Source organism: Macrotis lagotis, chromosome 4 (genome assembly GCF_037893015.1).
Source record: "Macrotis lagotis isolate mMagLag1 chromosome 4, bilby.v1.9.chrom.fasta, whole genome shotgun sequence".
Lineage (NCBI taxonomy): Eukaryota > Metazoa > Chordata > Mammalia > Peramelemorphia > Peramelidae > Macrotis > Macrotis lagotis.
In genome coordinates this window covers 274,617,369-274,639,131 of record NC_133661.1, presented here as the reverse complement: position 1 = coordinate 274,639,131, position 21,763 = coordinate 274,617,369, and the positions used below count along the sequence as shown (strand labels likewise).

General features: G+C 34.2%; 1 protein-coding gene across 7 annotated transcripts in view; it reads left to right on the top strand.

Moving 5' to 3' along the window:
- The window catches only part of GARIN2 (golgi associated RAB2 interactor family member 2), a 64,557-nt gene that overhangs the window by 5,340 nt on the left and 37,454 nt on the right, over positions 1–21,763 (top strand). For 5 of the 7 annotated variants that reach the window (XM_074236087.1, XM_074236089.1, XM_074236092.1 and 2 more), the window contains exons 2-3: positions 2,402–2,556; positions 13,978–14,180. In XM_074236087.1, coding sequence (XP_074092188.1) covers positions 2,407–2,556; positions 13,978–14,180 — 353 coding nt within the window. In that variant the 5' untranslated portion in view covers positions 2,402–2,406. Of the gene's footprint in view, positions 1–2,401; positions 2,557–12,074; positions 12,247–13,977; positions 14,181–21,763 lie in introns of those variants that run through there. The other 2 variants (XM_074236091.1, XM_074236093.1) reach the window with 2 other exon arrangements.

The window sequence follows — 21,763 nt, the reverse complement described above, 5'->3', positions numbered from 1 at the left end:
AAGAAAAATCAACAAATTGATTAAATTTATAAATTAATTTAATTTAATTTAATTTAATTTAAAAAATTTAAGCCCCCAATTAAACACCAAAATAGAACTATTGAAAATCAAAGGAGTGACAGATCTGGAAGCTAAAAAACCCCACTTAACTGACAAATAAAATTAGGAGGATTTAAAAAATAAAGTAGAAATACCATTAGCTAATTTGAGAAAAAGGAAGAAAACTAAGTTACCAGTATAAAAATGAAAAATAATGAATACACAACTAATGAAGAAGAAATAAAAACAATTAAGAGGTAATTATATTTCAATAAAGCTGACAATCTAAATGAAAGGAATGCATATTTCCCAAAGGAAAAACCCAGAACTACACTAATTCATTGTTAGTGGAGTTGTGAACTAATTCAACCATTCTGTAGAACAATTTGGAATTATGGCCAAAGGGTAATAAAACTGCATACCCTATGATCCAGCAATACCACTACTAAGAGTATATTCCATCAAGAGATCATTTTAAAAAGGAAAACACACATAAAAATATTCATAGCAGCTCTTTTTGTATCAACAAAGAATTGGAAACCAAAGGGATGTCCATCAATTGGAGAATGGTTGAACAAGTTGTGGGTGGTATCTGAATGTAATGAAATACTGTTATGTTAGAAATGATGAATTTTGGAAGTGAACATAGAAACTTGGTTTTTGCATGTAACTAGGTGAAAAAAATTTTAAAAATGAAAAAAGAAAAAGAAATGAGCAGACAAATTTCAGAAAAACCTGGAAATACTTATATGAATCAATGCTAAGTGAAGTGAGCAGAACCATGAGAACACTATAACAGCAATATTGTGTGATGATCAACTATGAGAGATTTAGTTCTTCTCAGCAATAAGGAATCAAAGACAATTCTAAAAGTCTTATAATGGAAAATGCCATCCCCACCCAGAGAAAGAAATATGGAGTCTGAATGCAGATCAAAGCATACTATTTTCGCTTTTTTCATTGTTTTTGTTTTTTCTTTCTCATGGTTTTTACCTTTTGATCTGATTCTTCTTTCACAGTATAAATGATCAATATGGAAATCTGTTTAACATGATTGTGTATGTATAACCTACATCAGATTACTTGCTATCTTAGGGTGGAGGAAGGATGAGTGTAAGGTAGAAAACTTTACAAAAATGGAAAATGGAAAAAACCCAGGACCAGATGGATTTACAAGGAATCTTATGGAATATTTAACAATTCTAATACAATGTAAGCTGTTGGAAAAGGGATTCTACCAAATTCCTTCTTTGATACAAATATGGTTTTGAATTAACTAAAAAAACAAACAGTGTAGTATAATTATGATCTTGATACCTGGATATTCAAGGATATTCAAAACAGAGGAAGAAAACTATAGACCAATTTCCCTAATGAATACTGATAACAAAAATTTTAAATAAAATATTACTAAGGAACTTAAGAGGACTATATCACAATGTCATACACTATGATCAGGCTGACTTTGTTCCAGGAATTCAAGGTTGGTTCAATATTAGTAAAACCATGGGTATAGCTGACCCTATCAAGAAAAAAACACGAAAAATGATATGATTATTTCAAAGTAAAAAAAACCCAAACTCTTTCTTTAAGAAAAAAACTTTCAACAAAATCCAATACCTATTCCTGTTTTAAACTCCCCCCCCAAACACACACACACAAGCGCAAAGGAATAAAATTGAGTTTTCTTTAAATGATAATTAGTATCCATCTAAAACCAAGATCCCCACCTTAGCTGAACCTACATAAACCATCTGAATTTCTGAATATTGCCAACAAGATTCAATAGGAAGAGATATAAAAAAGAGAGATTCCATTTAAAATAACTATGAACAGTATAAAATACATGGAGAGCTACCTATTAAGATACTGACGGGAACTACATGAACTATAAAACCCTCATCATACAAAGAAGTACAAATTTAAATAACTGAAGAAATATTAATTCCCAAGTCAATATAATAAAAATGGCAATACTACTTTTGGGTATTCCCTTGATATACTCACATGGTATTTTGTTTGGACCTCTCCTTTGCACTTTGAATCATATTTGATTGTATTTCATGTTCCTTCCCTTTTCTCATTAAATTGAGAGTAAAGCAATAGTAGCATTTCTATAGTATCCCACCCAGCGCTATCAGCCAGTGATAGATAGATATAGATTAGATAGATATAGATTAGCTAGACAGTCAGACAGATAGACATTGAAGTAAGCTCTGCTATTTGTCACAAATTAATTATCAGGAATTTTCTAATGGTTATATTAGTGCTTTCTTTATTAGCAGTTTCTCAAACTCCTTGTTCAATTTCAAACGAACAGATATTTTCCTGATGTCATATTTTTTTTTGTTGTTTTATATAGGCAACATGAACAAAACCAGTTCTTCCTTATGGAGCAATGAGTGTGGTTCAGTTTTCATAAAAAACTCTAGCAAGGGAAATCTTCAAACTATGTTGGATGAAGGGGAATATGCTCCTTTCACATTTACTCTCATGTTAGAGAGTAATTTTATTCAGGTAAATGACACTTTGTTTTTGTTTTTTGTTTTTTTTTTAGGTTTTTGCAAGGCAAATGAGTTAAGTGGCTTGCCCAAGGCCACACAGCTAGGTAATTATTAAGTGTCTGAGACCGGATTTGAACCCAGGTACTCCTGACTCCAGGGCTGGTGCTTTATCCACTACACCACCTAGCTGCCCCTAAATGACACTTTAACTTACAATTTAACTCCCCAACTTTTATAATCAATTTCATTTAGCCTATCAGCAATTTAGCAAATAATTATCACAGTAATTCCTATTTTTTAAAAAAGGTAAAGCAAAATCATCACAGAGAATGATTAAAACTGACTATATTCACCTTTCACTTTTTATATTAATAATTTAAAAACAATACTGTTCATTGTTTGACCATAGATTTTGCTTTTACTGTTTTCATATGGTCATCTACATTTCTATGTTACTCTACTGGTTCTGTTTTCTTGAAAATCTGTATTCATAAAGGTTTTTAACCAGGCTCCCCTAAATGCTTTATATTTGTAATTCCTATGCCACAATTTGCTTACCTATATCCCATATGGGCATATCCTATTTTCCCCCATTTTTTGCAATGATAAATAATACTATTTTAAAATATTTTGGCACATGTGGTCCCCTGTCCTTGATCTCCTTATTATCTGAGATATTCTATTAATCTAATTTTTCTGTCTTTTAACCAGTCCCTGATAGTTTGATAATTAAGAAAGCACCTCTTCATTCAAATTTTTTTTTCATTTATCTCAAGACCCTTGATTTTTCATTGATATGTTTAAATTTATTTTTTCTAATTCCATAAATATCTTTTTGGTAGTACAATTGGTAACATATTAAATGTACAGATGAAAATGAGTAGTATTGCTGTTTTTCTTAAGTTAGATATCTCTTAGATTATTTCTCAGATTTTTTGTCATTTTGCAGTTATTTTAAAATTATCAAGTATTTTAAATTTATCTTTTCCTCTTGGATTTTTTTGACAAAACATGGAAAAACTGATGATTTTTAAAGTAATGTAGTAGAAAAGCATTTAAATTCTTACAAATTTCCAAGTACTGTGTTCATGCATTTATTTCTATTCTTGATATTGTTGTTAAACTGTCTCAATTGTTTTTTCATTAATTCTCTAAGGTTTTGTAAGTAAACTCATCTCAGAAGTGCACATATATATCATCAAATAGAGATAATTTTTGCCTCTTCTCTGATGTCTGACATATCTAGTTTATATTCCCTCCTCATCTACATCATATAGAATCCTCTTCAAAACTCAGTTCAAGCACCATCTTCTACATGAATACTTTCTAATATCTCCACCCACCAGCTGTTAGATTCCCTCCATAATTACATTTAATTTAACTAATTAATTTTTCATGGATAGGCAGGTATATCAATAGAATATACAATTTACAGCAGCAAACAACTATAGCAATCTTGTTTTTGATAAGAGTAAAAGACTTAAATTTGGGGGATAAGAATCCATTATTTGGTAAAAGTTGTTGGGAAAATTGGAAAGCAGTTTGGGAGAAATTGATCATAAGCTTATCTTTCAACTTTTACCAAGATAAAATCAAAGTGGATACATGACCTAGATATAGAGATATTACAAGAAAATCTGAAGAACATTGAACATGACCTAGGCAGACAATTTATGAATAAACAAGAGAGAGCAGTGTCAGGTGTAAAATGACTAATTTTGATTAAGTTCAAATGTTTTTGAACAAGTAGAACAAATGTTCAAAAAATGGGGTAGGGGAATTTTATAGACAGTTTTTATAAAGAACCTTGTTAAATCTATAAGAATGAGTCATTAACCAATTTATTAATGGTCAAAGGCCATGAACAGGCAGTTTTCCAATAAAGAAAGCAAAATTGTTTTTGGTCATATGAAAAAACTCTGTAACATTACTGGTTAGAGATGGAAACTAAAACAACATTAAGATATCACACATCCATAAGATGATTGGCTAAATGATTGAAGGGGAAATATTGGAGATGATATGAAAAACTGGGACACTAATTCACTGTTGGTGGAACTGAGAGCTTGATTCAACCATTTTGGAAAGCAATCTGGAATCATGCTCAGAGAATTATTAAACCATATATACCTTTTCACTCAGAATAGCAAGGTGTAAAAAGAATAACAAGTTGACCGACCACATTCACTTGTCATCCAAACTCAGGTCTCTCGTGTGAATCATTGCTATATATTTATTTGCTTTTATCCTCTTGAGTTCCACAGATATCTACTAAATTTCTGAGTTTTCAAAGATGATTAGGGGAAAAAGGAAAAGAACCTATGTCCTAAAATATTTAGAGTAGTTCTCCTTGTGGTGGCAAAGAAAAAATAACTGTGGGAAGTCCATCAATTGGAGAATTGCTTGAGAGAGTTGTAGTGTATGATCATGATGGAATACTGTTGTGCTTTAAGAAATGATGAGCTGACATTGTGGTGATCTACTATTGGATAGTCCTTCTCAGCAATACAGTGATCAAAGATAATAACAAAAGACTTGTGATGGAAAATCTATCCACATCCATAGAAAGAACTTCAGAACAAAGCATGCTATTTTCATTTTTTAGTTTTTTTCCTTTCTCATAATTTTTTCCTTTTTGTTCTGATTCTTCTTTCACAACAATACTAATATAGAAATATGTTTAACATGATTGTACATATATAAGATTATTTGCTGTCTTGGGGAGAAAGGGCAAAAAATATAGAACACAAAATCTTATAAAAATGAATGTTGAAAATTATATATATATTATATATATATATAATTGGGAAAAAAAGAAATTATAAGCTGATTGATTTTAGAAAAACATAGATAGACTTGCACAAAATAATGAAGAGTGAAATGAGTAGAACCAAGAGAACATTGTATACAATAACAGCAATAAAAATAACTTTGAGAGACTACTCATTTTGATTATTATAAATACCCAAATTACCTACAAAGAACCTATGAAGGAAGACACTACCTGCATCCAGAGAAAGAACTGATAAATAGAAAGACATATAGAATGAATTTATACCTATATATAAATGTATATGTAAATAATATATATGTACACATATTTGTGTCTAATGGTAGTAAAATCTAGGGCAAGGGAGGGGTGAAGGGAAAGAGACATAAAAGAAAGGAAAAAGTTATATGATAATGTTATATATTTAAAAGGAATAGCAAGTTCTACTTTATTTTGGGTTTTTTTGTTTTGTTTTTTTTTTAGATTTTTCAAGGCAATGGGGTTAAGTGGCTTGCCCAAGGCCACACAGCTAGGTAATTATTAAATGTCCGAGACCAGATTTGAACCCAGGTACTCCTGACTCCAAGGCCAGTGCTCTATTCACTATGCCACCTAACTGCCCCCGCAAGTTCTACTTTAAAAGGAGTAACAAGTTGGACATAATAATTTTATAGTTTCATGTACAATAATCTTATTTTTTCTATTCCCTTAATGGAAATGTTTATTTTATTTCTTAAATTCAAAATAAAATTTAATTTTAAAAGGATACCTGTTGTGAATATAACAAGAAATTATGAAGTTTTAAACACATTCACTTATTTGTCATCCAAACTTGTCTGACATATGAATCATTATATAGTTATTTACTTTTATCCTCCTGAGCTCCACAGATATCTACTAATTTATTTCTCATTATTATTCAGTAAGATTGTAAATTATCCTAAGTTCATATTCCAATTCATTATATATTAGATAATGAAAATGAACTAGAGAAACTTCCTTTCCCATAGAAATTGCTTTGTAAAATGAAAATTATTAGACATAGATATAATCGATTAACAAATAGAAGCAATAACAAGCTTAATTTGTACCAATATCAAAACCCAAGTCACCTCAAATCTTCATAATAGCAACAAATGACTCTTCTTTACTTTGTCTAGAAATTCAGTCTCAAATCATTCATCTCATTCCAGATAATAAAGTCTCTTGAACATCTTAATATTTCTGTCTTTAGTAACAATAGGAAAATCTTTTAACTCTTAACAGAATTTTTAAAATAAATTTTTAATAAGATTTCCTCCTAAAACAACACATAAAAGTTCTCATAAAAAAGATGTACAAACTCAACCTTCTTTCTCAGTTGCATAGATACTTCATAAAACCTCATGGATCACAGATAAAATCTTCTCCCTCACTCCATAAGACAAGACATTTCACACCAAGTAATTTTCTCACATTGATTTCAAACTTTGAGCCTAACCTCTTATCTTTTTTTAATTTATTTTTATTAAAGATATTATTTGAGTTTTACAATTTTTCCCCAATCTTGCTTCCTTCCCCCTTCCCCACCACGGAAAATACTCTGTCAGTCTTTACTTTGTTTCCATGTTGTACCTTGATCCAAATTGGGTGTGATGAGAGAGAAATCATCTCCTTAAAGAGGAGAAGAGAAGTCTAAGAGGTAACAAGATCAGACAATAAGATATCTGTTGTTTTTTTCTAAATTAAAGGGAATAGTCCTTGCACTTTGTTCAAACTCCACGGCTCTTTATCTGGATACAGATGGCACTCTCCTTTGCAGACAGCCCAAAATTGTTCCCGATTGTTGCACTGATGGAATGAGCCAGTCCTTCAAGGTTGAACATCACCCCCATGTTGCTGTTAGGGTGTACAGTGTTTTTCTGGTTCTGTTCATCTCACTCAGCATCAGTTCATGCAAATCCTTCCAGGCTTCCTGAAATCCTGTCCCTCCTGGTTTCCAATAGAACAATAGTGTTCTATGACATACATATACCACAGTTTGCTAAGCCATTCCCCAATTGAAGGACATTTACTTGATTTCCAATTCTTTGCCACCACAAACAGGGCTGCTATAAATATTTTTGTATAGGTAATGTTTTAACCCTTTTTCCTCATCTCTTCAGGGTATAGACCCCAGTAGTGGTATTGCTGGGTCAAAGGGTATGCAAATTCTTATTGCCCTTTGGGCATAGTTCCAAATAGTTCTCCGGAAGGGTTGGATGAGTTCACAGCTCCACCAACAGTGTAATAGTGTCCCAGATTTCCCACAACCCTTCCAACAATGATCATTATCCTTCCTGGTCATACTGGCCAATCTGAGAGGTGGTGAGGTGGTACCTCAGAGAAGCTTTAATTTGCATTTGTCTAATAATTAATGATTTAGAGCATTTTTTCATATGGCTATGGATTGCTTTGATTTCCTCATCTGTAAATTGCCTTAGCATATCCTTTGACCATTTATCAATTGGGGAATGGCTTTTTGTTTTAAAAATATGACTCAGTTCTCTGTATATTTTAGAAATGAGCCCTTTGTCAGAATCATTAGTTGTAAAGATTGTTCCCAATTTACTACATTTCTTTTGATCTTGGTTACATTGATTTTATCTGTGCAAAAGCTTTTTAATTTAATGTAATCGAAATCATCTAATTGGTTTTTGGTAATGTTCTCCAACTCTTCCTTAGTCATAAACTGCTCCCCTTTCCATAGATCTGACAGGTAAACTAGTCCTTGATCTTCTAATTTGCTTATAGTATTGTTTTTTATGTCTAAGTCCTGTAACCATTTGTATCTTATCTTGGTAAAGGGTGTGAGGTGTTGGTCTAATCTAAGTTACTTCCATACTAACTTCTAATTATCCCAGCAGTTTTTATCAAAGAGGGAGTTTTTATCCCAGTGGCCTGACTCTTTGGGTTTATGAAACAGCAGATTACTATAATCAACTCCTGCTTTTACACCTAGTCTATTCCACTGGTCCGCCACTCTATTTCTTAGCCAATACCAAACAGTTTTGATGACTGATGCTTTATAATATAATTTTAGATCAGGTAGGGCTAAGCCACCTTCTTTTGCACTTTTTTTCATTAAGCTCCTGGCAATTCTTGACTTTTTATTTCTCCATATGAATTTACTTACAATTTTTTCTAACTCATTAAAGTAATTTTTTGGAATTTTGATTGCTAGGGCACTAAACAGATAGTTTAGTTTTGGTAGAATTGTCATTTTTATTATATTAGCTCTACCTATCCAGGAGCAGTTGATATTTGCCCAGTTATTTAAATCTGATTTAATTTGTGTGAGAAGTGTTTTATAATTGTTTTCAAAAAGATTCTGAGTCTGTCTTGGCAAATAGACTCCCAAGTATTTTATATTGTCTGAGGTTACTTTGAATGGGATTTCTCTTTCTAGTTCTTCCTGCTGTATCTTGCTAGACATATATAGAAAAGTTGAGGATTTATGAGGGTTTATTTTATAACCTGCAACTTTGCTAAAATTGCTAATTGTTTCCTGTAGTTTTTTGGATGATTTCTTGGGATTCTCTAGGTAGACCATCATGTCATCTGCAAAGAGTGAGAGTTTTGTCTTTTCCTTCCCAATTCTAATTCCTTCAATTTCTTTTTCTTCTCTAATTGCTGTTGCTAATATTTCTAATACAATATTGAATAGTAGTGGAGATAATGGTCACCCTTGTTTCCCCCCTGATCTTATTGGGAATGCCTCTAGCCTCTCCCCATTGAATATAATGCTTGTTGATGGTTTCAGATAGATACTGCTAATTATTCTAAGGAACAATCCATTTATTCCTACACTCTCTAGTGTTTTTAATAGGAATGGATGCTGTATTTTGTCAAAAGCTTTTTCAGCATCTATTGATATGATCATATGATTTCTGATAGTTTTGTTGTTGATATAATTGAGTATACTAACAGTTTTCCTAATATTGAACCAACCCTGTATTCCTGGAATAAATCCTACTTGATCATAATGTATTATCCTGGTGATGACTTGTTGTAATCCTTTTGCTAAGATTTTATTTAGGATTTTTGCATCTATATTCATCAGGGAGATAGGTCTATAATTTTCTTTCTCTGTTTTAACTCTTCCTGATTTAGGTAACAGCACCATATTGGTTTCATAGAAAGAGTTAGGCAGAGTTTCATCTTTCCCTATTTTTCCAAAGAGTTTATATAGAATTGGAACCAATTGTTCCTTAAATGTTTGGTAGAATTCATTTGTGAATCCATCAGGCCCTGGAGATGTTTTTTTAGGTAGTTCAGTAATGGCTTGTTGAATTTCTTTTTCTGAGATAGGGTTGTTTAGGTATTTAATCTCTTCTTCATTTAACCTGGGTAACTTATATTTTTGTAAATATTCATCCATTTCACTTAGATTATCAAATTTATTGGCATAGAGTTAGGCAAAATAATTTTGAATTATTACATTAATTTCCTCCTCATTGGTGGTGAGTTCACCTTTTTCATTTGTGATACTAGCAATTTGGTTTTCTTCTTTCTTTTTTTTAATCAAATTGACCAGAGGTTTATCAATTTTATTGGTTTTTCATAATACCAACTTTTGCTAACCTCTTATCTTTAACATTTTATTTTTACCCTTATCACTTTTGTTGTTTGCCCTTCCTTCTCCAAGACAATGACAGCAGGGAGGTGACACCATAACTGACATGCAAGTGAATTGTATTTAAGTGAGGGAGGACTGGGTAAAGTCACCAGTCTCTCTCTTTCCTCTGGAATTATCTGGTGACCAGACATAGAACAAGAGGACTGAAGATGGACCAGGATGCAGTGGGTTGGCCTTTTTAAATTAAGTTCTGGCCCATTCAGTGATTAATACTCTTATTTACTAACACCAATTGTGCACAGAAACAAATGAAACAGTTCCTGCTCTCAAAAGAATTGTTATTGGAACTATAAAATAATGATTCAGCCACTCTGGAAAGCAATTTGGAATAAGGTTTTTAAAAATGACTAAAATATCCTTACCATTTGATGCAGAGGTCCATTTCCTAGGAAAATGCTCCAAAAAGAATACAGAAGGATCTCACATACTAAAGTATTCATAACAGCACTTGGTGGTATGAAAGAACTAGAATTATAGACTAGGAAATGACTAAACCAATTGTGGTGCATTAATATTAATAGATTCCACTGCTGAATAAAATAGTGAATATGTATAATTCAGAGAAGCATAAATACTAATAAACATCTGAATTAATACAGCAAAGTAAGCAAAACCAGGAAAACCACATATACAATCAATGACTACAACAACGCAGAGATAGAGCAGCAAAAGAGAAAGTGGTAACAATGACCAAACTTAACCCTACAGAAAAGATGAAAATGAAATCTTTCTCTCTTCTTTCAAGGGGTGGTTGTGGATGGTCACACATTATGAGACAAGGTTTGATAATATTGGTCAATTTTATTGAATTACTTTTTTCTCTTTTTTAAAATTATTTATTATAGGGATGGCTCAGTGGAAAAGGAAAAGAGGGCTATTTAGAAATTAGGATGATATAAAAACAAAATACATAGTTTTCTAATTTATTTTTTTAAAATATTACCTATTAGGTGCAAATCGAAAAGTTCTAGCAAATATTTAGCACTAAAATGCTAAGGAATAAGTACTGGAAAATTGGTTTAAATGTACTAGATGCTAAAAACTGTCAAAGTGACTCAATTCTTTTTTTAAAAAAAAATTTACCCCAATTATATGCAAAAGCAAGTTTCAACATTTACTTTCAAAACCTTGAATTTCAAATTTTCTCTCCCTTTCTCCCACCCACTCCCCCATCAAAAAAGCAAGTTACTTGGTGTGGGTTAAAAATATGAAGCCATAAAACACATTACTACTATAGATATATTGTAAAAGTCAACACAATCCCCATCCTACTGAAAGAAACCTAAAGAAAAATAAAAGTGAGAAAAATGTGTGCTTCAGTCTATATTCAGACTCTATTAGTTCTGTCTTTGGGATGAATAGCACTCTTTATCATAAGTCCATCAGGGAAAAATTGCTTCAATATTTTTTCCCCACAGTTGCCATTGCTAGCTGTATTTCCCTCCATCCTATTCCCCCCCCACCCCTATTTACTCTATTGTCTCTCTTCTTTGACATTGTCCCTCTTCAAAAATGTGTTTTATCTAATTACCCTTTCCCACAATGTTCCTCTCTTCTATCACCTATACTCCCTCCCCTCCCCTGTTCCCTTTCTTCCCAATTGTCTTTGACAATCCCTGGGTTGGGAGGTCTGGAAATCGCCACTGCTGTCATGGACCCAGATACACCCAAGGACCAGGCTTCCTGTGGTCTGTTCCTGGAAGACTAGAGCCAATTTGCTCCAGTGTGGACCCAGGTTGCACTGTGGGCCCCTTCCAACCCTGGCTCAATAGACCCCTCTTGGGGTTTGTCCATGTTTCCCTGGGCTGGAAAATTGCCTTCTAGAGGGTTCTGTCACTCTAGAATTTGGTCAGAATCATAATTTTAAATGGAAAATTGCCTTCTAGACGGTTCTGTCACTCTAGAATTTGGTCAGAATCATAATTTTAAAGGAATTTGGAGTGGTCTGGGGGAGAGCTTATGGGAATTCCTGACTTTACTCCACCATCCTGGCTCCCAAAAGTGACTCAATTCTACAAAATCTCACAAATAGGAAAATACTCAGCTGTAAGCTAGTAATGGGACAATGTCTTTCATTTGTAAGTGAGTTCTGTTATTTGTCCAGGTGAAGATGGCAAGAAGTCTGGGTAAAAAAAAAATTGGAAGAAAAAACCCTTTCATTATCATGATCTTCCTACTGATATCTGGGTATTAAACCTTCCACAACTCTAACACTTGTTTAACTGGCTCTTGCATTCTGAAGTGCCCAACCTCAGGAAATGAGTCATAACTTGAAGGTACTTTTTCTTCTACAGACATCTTAGCCCTCTGTTAATACTATTTGTCATTTTCCCCATCTATCATTTTAGTCAATCTAATACATGTGAAATGATATCTCAAAGTTGTTTTAAATTTGTATTTCTCTAATCAATAATGATCTTAAGCATTTCTTTCATATGACTATAAATTGTTTTAATTTCTTCCCTGGAAAATTGCCTGTTCATATTCTCTGGCCATTTATCATTGAAGAATGACTCATTCTTAGAGATTTTTTAATTAGGATGGCATTGAATAAATAGATTAGTTTAGGTTAAATTATCATTTTTAATTATATTGGCTTTGCCCACCCATAAACAATGAATATTGCCCCAATTATTTAAATCTGATTTGATTTGTATTAGAAGTTTTATAATTATATTCATGTAATTCCTGGATTTATCTTGACAGGTATACTCTCAGATATTTTATACAGATAAAAATTATTTTAAATGGAGTATCTCCTCTTAGAAGTTTTTTTTTTGATGGCATATAGAAATCCTGAAAATTTATGTGGATTTATTTTATATCTTGCTATTTTGATCAAATTAATTATTTTAATTAACTTTTTAATTGAATCTCTAGGATTTTCCAAGTATAACATCATATCATCTGCAAAGAGATATCATTTTATAACCTCATTGCCCATTTGTAATTCCTTCATTTTCTTTTTCTTACTACTATAGCTAACAATTTTAGTACAATATTGGTCAATACTGTTAATAGATATTCTTCTTTCACTCCTGATCTTATTGAAAAGGCCTCTAGAGGGCGGCTAGGTGGCATAGTGGATAAAGCACCGGCCTTGGAGTCAAGAGTACCTGGGTTCAAATCCGGTCTCAGACAGCCCTGTGGCCTTGGGCAAGTCACTTAACCCCATTGCCTTGAAAAATCTAAAAAATAAAAACAAATAAAATTACTTCAAGATATATGAAATCTATTTTCAAATAATTTTTGTCCCTCTTAATTCCCTATATCATAGTGCTTTTTTTCCTTCACTCAGAATATAAAATACTAGAAACTTTAGGTACTTTAGGGAAGGGAAAAGGAAGCATATAAGCATTTATACCATTCCAATTAAATGTGATGCTCTTTACACATAACTCATTTGATCCTCACAACAATCCTTACAAAAAATGAGTGCTGTTATTATCCCTATTTTATAGTTGAGAAAATTGAGGCAAACAGAGGTTAAGTGACTTGCCCAGAGGTATAAAGCTAGTTAGTGTCTGAGGTAGAATTTGAATTAAGATCTTTCTCACTCCAGACCTATTGCACACCATCTAGCTACCCACAGTAGATACAAAAAATACACTTCTGGGGTGGCTAGGTGACGCAGTGGATAAAGCACCGGCCCTGGAATCAGGAGTACCTGGGTTCAAATCCAGTCTCAGACACTTAATAATTACCTAGCTGTGTGGCCTTGGGCAAGTCACTTAACCCCATTTGCCTTGTAAAAGAAAAAAGAAAAGATACACTTCTACATTATGATTTTTTAACAGCATTGGATATTCAAAAACTATATATCTACTTAGAATTCAATTAAACCACTTAGATGAAATGTCTTGCTGTAACAGAGATTTTCATCTCTCACCTACCATATTCATAGCTAATTTCTCTCTCCTTTTTTCTCACCTGTCTATATACATGTTTTCAGGTCAATGAATCTTTTGGAAAGACAATAAATTAAATTCCATATTTTTTGCATGCAGGTCAATAAGAAAGGAGAGTCTGTATATCTTCATAATCGAGCCAACTGGGTGACTGTGGGCATCTGTGCTTCCAGTCCCAAACTTAATTTTCCCAATGTGATGTTACTAGCACATCTGGAATCTACTAACTTCAAGAAAGATGATGAGTCAAAATTTGATGATTTCTTAAGCCCAACCTCTGAAGTTCAACTGGTGCTTAGCAGGTAAATTGCAAAGGACAAAAAAATTAAAATATCTTTTCTAAATGGAATTAGAGAAATTGCTGGTTTCAGGTTTAACATATTCTGCATATATTATGATGAATGAGGTAAAAAAGTTAACATGCCTAAAATTATTCTTAAGATGTTATTAGGGGCAGCTAGGTGTCATAGTGGATAAAGCACCCTCCTTGGAGTCAGGAGTACCTGGGTTCAAATCTGGTGGCAGACACTTAATAATTGCCTAGCTGTGTGGCCTTGGGCAAGCCACTTAACCCCATTTGCCTTGCAAAAACCTAAAAAAAGAAAAAAAAGATGTTATTAAAGTCAACTTTCCATCAGTATATCCATCGGTAAGCCAAAAGACTGTAAGAACATTCAACAAAACAAATTAGTGATTTCATTAGATTATTTTACAAGTGGATGAAAATAATGTCTGATCCTTTATATAGATATTTTTCTCCTCAGAGTAATTTCTGGTCCCCTTCCTTTGTAAAAGTCAGATACTCCTTTTTACTTATATCCAGTTAAGCTAAAGGATCTTCCTTCTAGAAAAATTCCCTTTGATTATTGTTGCAAATATAATTTCACTACTGTCCTCACCCCAGAATCTTTGAAAAGCAAAGCCTCTTCTAACCATTCCACCCCTTGATCTTCCCATTTCATGGGAAAAAAACTATATGAATCATTGCATATGAAAGAATGCCTACCAGTTGAGGAGGAGGACCTAAACTAATTCTTTAACTTCTATAGAACCCTCTGAGGGGGCAAAAACCACAGTTCCCAGGAGGTGCTCTGCATAGAAGATAAAATAAAAAACAGTTAGAGATGGTCAATTGGGAACTATATCTCTTGAAAGCTGAAAAGTCTCTTCCTGGTATAGCACTGATACATCAGAAACATGGTCTCTAGGATAAGAAAGATGATGAGGTTGATGGTGATGATGATAATAATGTAGCTTTAAAAATTTCAGCACTTGTGTGATACCAGATGTCTGGGGGGAGTATGGGAAAACTCAGCCCATGTGATGGGGCAGTGGATTCAGAGCCTTCTTTCAAATAAAATGGGCAAAGACCTGGATGGAGACACTGCTGCTCAACAGAAATCCCAGCATATGGTCTGTTCCAGTCCCCATTCAAAAGTGGAAGACTTGAGAGAGATTTGAAACTTTACTGAATGGGCTGGATCCTAAATTTTCTTTTGAGTTCATATCCAAACCTTTGTTGTTGTCCTTGTTATTTTGCAAGGCAAATGGGGTTAGGAGGCTTGCCCAAGGCCACACAGCTAGGTAATTATTAAGTGTCTATTTGAACTCAGGTACTCCTGACTCCAGGGCCCATGCTCTATCCACTGCCCCACCTAGCTGCCCCCTAAACCTTTGTTTTTTACATGAGATGCTATCAACATCTCCCCACTGTGACCTCTCATTCAGCTCAGTCCACACTGGATCATCAGTATAATAGTGGATGTCCTCAGGATGTGGAGCCTTTTTCATGTCTGTCCATTCAACCACAGCAATATATGGATAGTTCAAATAAGCTTTTTTTTTTAGGTTTTTGCAAGGCAAATGGGGTTAAGTGGCTTGCCCAAGGCCACACAGCTAGGTAATTATTAAGTGTCTGAGACCAAATTTGAACCCAGGTAATCCTGACTCCACTGCCCCACTTAGCTGCCCCTAGTTTAAATAATCTTGAGGAAGGATAGTAAAAGTAAACCGAACTCCTTTGAAAGTAACTAGACTATCTGGTCTACCATGCACACAAGACCTGAAATGGCCACAGTAATTAGCACAATGACCTTATTTAGCTCCTTATGATCTATTAATAATCACCATGTCCTCACTGGACACATATGGGAAGTTTAAATACTCCAGGATTTCCATTATCAAGAGGGAAATATCTTTCATTCCCTTGTGAGCCAATATTATTTAATATCAACTACAGAGACTAATTAGAGCAACTCTACAGGCTTTTATTTATCCATATACACAAAAATCAGCACAGACACTACTAACTTCCAAGGTCAATCACTACAACTGAGAGCTTCCTCCACCTGAAAGAGGGTATACCTTCCCTCAGTAGTTTGCTCCTCCAAATTCCCAAAAGAAATTGGGAGTATCCTTATGTCACCATTGAGGGTTCCTTGGTATATTGGTAACCTGGCTGCCAGAATCTAGCAGTACTTTATATGTTTTGTAGTCTCCTCTTTTCAAGGGGCAGTAACTTTAGAATATGTCCTTCAGTCCCTTGTAGTTATGATGAACCTTGAATCATTCTAGCCCTTAATACAGAGAGATTTAGTTCAACAACTTCTCAAATCTGGTAAATACTTTGGTGACTGAGGTGAGATGGAAGAGTGACCATATACAGCAGAATACGTTTTGGGATGTTCTAAATTTTTGATATGTGGCAAAGGACACTTTATTATATTGGACCCAGATGTCTCAATATAATTATACTAACACTTCCATGTACTGACCATCAACCATCTAGTTTTCAAGTCTCATGTTTTAAAGACCTCTACAATACAGAATATTACTACCTTATGCCCAATCAACTGGGTCTCCTCCTATTTCCAGAGGGTTAATTTATATGGATAGCCCTATTTACCTGAGCAGCTTCTAGGACTGCCCCAATCTTTCACTCAAATGTTAATGATCAGGGGCAGCTAGGTGGCACAGTGGATAAAGCACTGGCCCTGGAGTCAGGAGTACCTGGGTTCATATCCAGTCTCAGACACTTAAGAATTACCTAGCTGTGTGGCCTTGGGCAAGCCACTTAACCCCATTTGCCTTGCAAAAAACTAAAAAAAAAATAATAATAATAAAATGTTAATGATCGATCTGTACAAACCTGTATAGTGTTAAAACATTGAAGCCTTATAGCTAAGGCTAAATACCATTTAAATGGGATATCACACAAAAGTAGGATCTAACTATATCTGAAGCAGACTGGTCATAATGAGTTCATGGGGAAAGGGCATAAATTCAATTCCCCAATACCAATTCTTTTAAACATTTCAATCCCTTTTTTTCTGAAATTTTTAATGAAGCCAAGTAATACAGAATTTGCCATTTTATCAACCTGAAAAGGAAAAAAGGTCAAATCCCTCCTGGGACCTCCAATTAACTGATTTTACAAGAATAAATCATCTGTAAATTCTCCCAGGTGAGAAAATCCTGCAAAAAGCATGCTCTAAAAAGCTCTATTAAACCATATCTATGGTAGCAATTCTAAAGATTCACTGGCTTGTTTACATTTCTCTTGAAACCACCCAAGTTACTAAATGTTAAAAAGTCAACCATCCTCTGACTCATATTTTTTGAAGTCATTCTAAGAAGGATGAATATAAAATCTGCTCTAATTTCCACTCAAGATTTCTCTCTTTTTTTAAAGGACTCAAGATTTTCAAAAGAGAAACCCCTGGGTCAGAGAATGCTTTCCATCACTAACTTATTAGTCATTGATTCAATCAACACTGACTTCTTTACCTGGGTAATCAATGTTGATGTTGATTAAATGGTCCTCTGACTTCAAAGCACAGTTCTTAAAAATCAAAAGTACATTTACATCATCTTCTGATTTCTGACTATGCAAGAATAATCTGATTTTACATTCTCTATATTATCAATAGACCTTCCATTGAGCTAGATCATGTTTGCCTAGTCGCCAAATATAAACATTGTGCTAACCCCTCAGGATTTGGAAACTACTCTTTCCAAAAACTTTCCCCTTTTATTTTTAATTTCAAACTCTTGGCCAGTTCATCATCTAGGGCTCCCTTTCTTCTACAATACTCTTTGCCAACTTTAAAAAATGAATTTAACTATGAGGTCCATTGAGGGAAAAAAGTAAACTACATATATACATATATATATATCTATATATATATAAAATTCAAGATTTAAAATGCAATAAGCACTAATAGAGCAAAAAAAAACCTCAACAACTAAATAAACTTCACTAAACAATAATTAAAATATCAATTAAAAGAATACCAGGCACTTAGCTTCTCTCTTTTTTTAAAGAGTTTGCTTATTTTGAGTTTTACAATTTTCCCCCATTCTTGCTTCCCTCCCCCCACCCCCCCACAGAAGGCATTCTGTTAGTGTTTACATTGGTTCCATGTTATACACTGATCTCAGATGTCTCATGTGATGACAGAGAAATCATATCCTTAAGGAAGAAAAATAAAATATAAGATAGTAAAATTACATAATAATATAATGCTTTTTTTTCTAATTTGATGGTAAAGAACCATTCCATCCTACATAAAGCATAATACTGACCAGAATCAAGAAAGGTCTCCAGTAGAAGGTGATACTTGGGGGCAGCTAGGTGGTGCAGTGGATAGAATACTGACCTTGGAGTCAGGAGTACCTGAGTTCAAATGTGGCCTCAGATACTTAATAATTACCTAGCCATGTGGCCTTGGGCAAGCCACTTAACCCCATTGCCTTGCAAAAAAAAAAAAGGTGATTCTTCAGTTGAGGTTTGAAGGAATTGAAGGATAGAGATTGAGAAAAGGTCATTGGATTTAGCAACTAACATCATTAATAATTTTGGAGAGAATTGTTTCATTTAAATGATGAGAATTGAGAGTGAAAGGATAGGAAGTGGAGTACAATCTAAGAGACAGAGGTGAAAATACATTTCATTCCAGGTAATGAGACAAGAGATGGTGTTTTGTGGGAGAAATAAGGAAGTCAGTTTGATTTGGTCAAGTAATTAACATGTAGTAAGCAATGTCTAGCAGGTCAGGTACTAAGAACTTGGGCAAAGCAAGATAAAAGATAGCTCCAACTAAGTTCACAATCTAAGATGACATGCAAAACAATCTATATACATGATAAATAAGAAATAATCAACACAGGAAAGGTAGAATTAAGGATAACAGAGAAAAGTTTCAAGTAGAAGGTAGAAAGATTTTGAGTTCCAAATTTTTTCCTTCCCCAACATAGCAAGCAATCTGATATAGGTTATACATGTATAATCATGTTTCTATATTTTACATGTTATAAAAGAAGAACCAGAACAAATTAAAAAAAACACAAAAAACAAATTTTAAAAAGTGAAAATAGTGCTTCAATCTACATTCACACTCCATAGTTCTTTATCTAAATTATATATATATATATATATATACATGTATGTATATATATATATATATATATATACACACAGCATTTTTCATTACAAGTCTTTTGGAACTGTCTTGGATCACTATTGCTCAGAAGAGTTAAGTCTATCATAGCTGATCTTCATGCAATGTTCTGTTACTGTGTACAATCAAACAGAGGATTTTGTGTTTGAACCTAAAGGTGATGCTAAAGGGAGTCACTGGAGTTTTTTGGGGGGGAATGTGTGAGATTGCGGTTCAACCTGAAGTCACTTGTGAATGGAAGATGTATTGGACTAAGGAGAGACTTATGGCAGACAGATCAACCAGGAGACTATAGCAATAGTTCATTCATGAGGAAATGAGAGCCTGAACCAGGGTTGTAGCATTATTAAAGGGACATATTTGAAAAGAGTTAAAAGGGTAAAATTGACAAGTCTTGGCAACAGATTGGACATGGGGGAGTAAGAGATAGATAGTGAGGAGTTGAAGATGACATCTAGGTTGCAGTTCTCAATGACTGGGAGGGTAATGGTACTTTCTACAGGAAAGTGGCTTTTTTTTGGGGGGGACCATGATTTCAGATTTGGACTTAAGAAGTATACTGGAGTTTAAAATGTCTACTGGACATCCAATCTGTGGAATTTAATAAGCAGTCAGACATACAAAATTGGAGGTCAGTAGAGAGATTAGGACTGGAGAAGTAGCATAGAGATGATCATTGAATTCATAGGAACTGCTGAGATCATCAAGTGAAATAACAGAGTCCCCCTTATGGGACATGACTTGGGCATGACCTGGATGAGGATCCAGCTAAGGAGACTGAGAAAGAATGCTTAGGTAGAAAGAGAACTAGGAGAAAGTGGTATCCCAAAAATTTAAAGAGAAGAGGGTATTAAAGGGAAGAGGGTTTTAACACCTTGACAGTGGGCTTGAAGAAAGGTCAAGAAGGATAGGGATGGGCGGCTAGGTGGCTCAGTGGATAGAGCACCTGCCCTGAAGTCAGGAGTACCTGAGTTCAAATCCGGACTCAGACACTTAATAATAATTACCTAGCTGTGTGGCCTTGGGCAAGCCACTTAACCCCATTTGCCTTGCAAAAACCTAAAAAAAAAAAAAAACAGGATAGGGATTGTGCAAAGGTCATTGGATTTGGCAACTAACAGATCATTTATAACTCTGGAGAGAATAATTTCATTTGAACGACTGGAGGGAGTTTAAGAGAGTGGAAGAATATTAAGTGGAGGCACTTATAGACATCCTTCTCAAGTTTAGTCACAAAAGGCAGAAGAGATATGAGATGACAGGGAGATAGAAGGATTGAATGTTTTTTGAAAAACTGAAGAAAAATGATTATGTTTATAGACAGAAGAAAAAGAGCCAGTAGACAAGGAAAGATTAAAAATATAGTGGGGAGGGGCAGCTAGGTGGCGCAGTGGATAGAGCACCGGCCCTGGAGTCAGGAGTACCTGAGACACTTACTAATTACCTAGCTGTGTGGCCTGGGGCAAGCTGCTTAATCACATTTGCCTTGCAAAAACAAAAACAAAAGCCATAGGTAAAAAAAAAATTTTAACAGAGGTAGCAACTTGCTGGAGGAAACAATGGAATGAAGATCACTTGTGCCAGTTAGAGGGGTTAGCTCTGGCAAAGGGAAGGGCCAACTCTTTGGGTTGGTGGTTATCCTTTTTTCTTCACATCTTTTTGTGAGAGAAGAGATAGAGGCAGAAGGATCAGAAGGAAAAAAAAGATTAATCTCTCAGTGAAAGACCTCAATTTTTTTTCAGAAAATATGAGACAAGGTTCTCAGTTGAGCGTTTAGGGAAAAAGAGGTTTGAAGAGTTATGAAAAAGAGTAGAAGGGCCACTATGGTAAGTAGCAGGATAGTGAATTAGAGAGGTATAAGAGAATTGCCTAGCAGCATTGAGGACACAGTTGAAGTTCTTTAACATAAATCTGTAGTGGACCCAGTCAGCAAGGTTTCATGATTTTCTAGTTTTGTTTAGCAGCACATGAGTAGGCAATGGATTGTAGAAGTGATTCAAGCCTTAGGCTTAGCAAAATCTCAAGAGAAAAGGACAATGTAGAGTTGAACTAATTAACTAAAGGATCAAGATGAGGAAAAGTGGGATTAATGTAAGGGTGATGACCCAGGGAGAGACTAAAGCTTTCAAGAATGGAAGTCACAGTGTGGACAAAGCAGAGATTAAGGTGGAAAGCTAATAGACTGGGATAAAATATAGGAATTTTAGTACTCATGAACATGAAGAGTATTGCATTTCTGTGTGATGGCTATTTCAAAGGTATCTTTGTGTGTGACTAAGAATAGGACACAGGAAATGAGCAGATTGAGGAACTGAGAAATTAGAGTATTTGATGGAGCATCAATATAAATGTTGAGATAACCTAGCATAAAAGCAAGAATCAGAGAAGAGAAAAGATTGAAAGTCAGGTACAGAATTAAAGAAAGG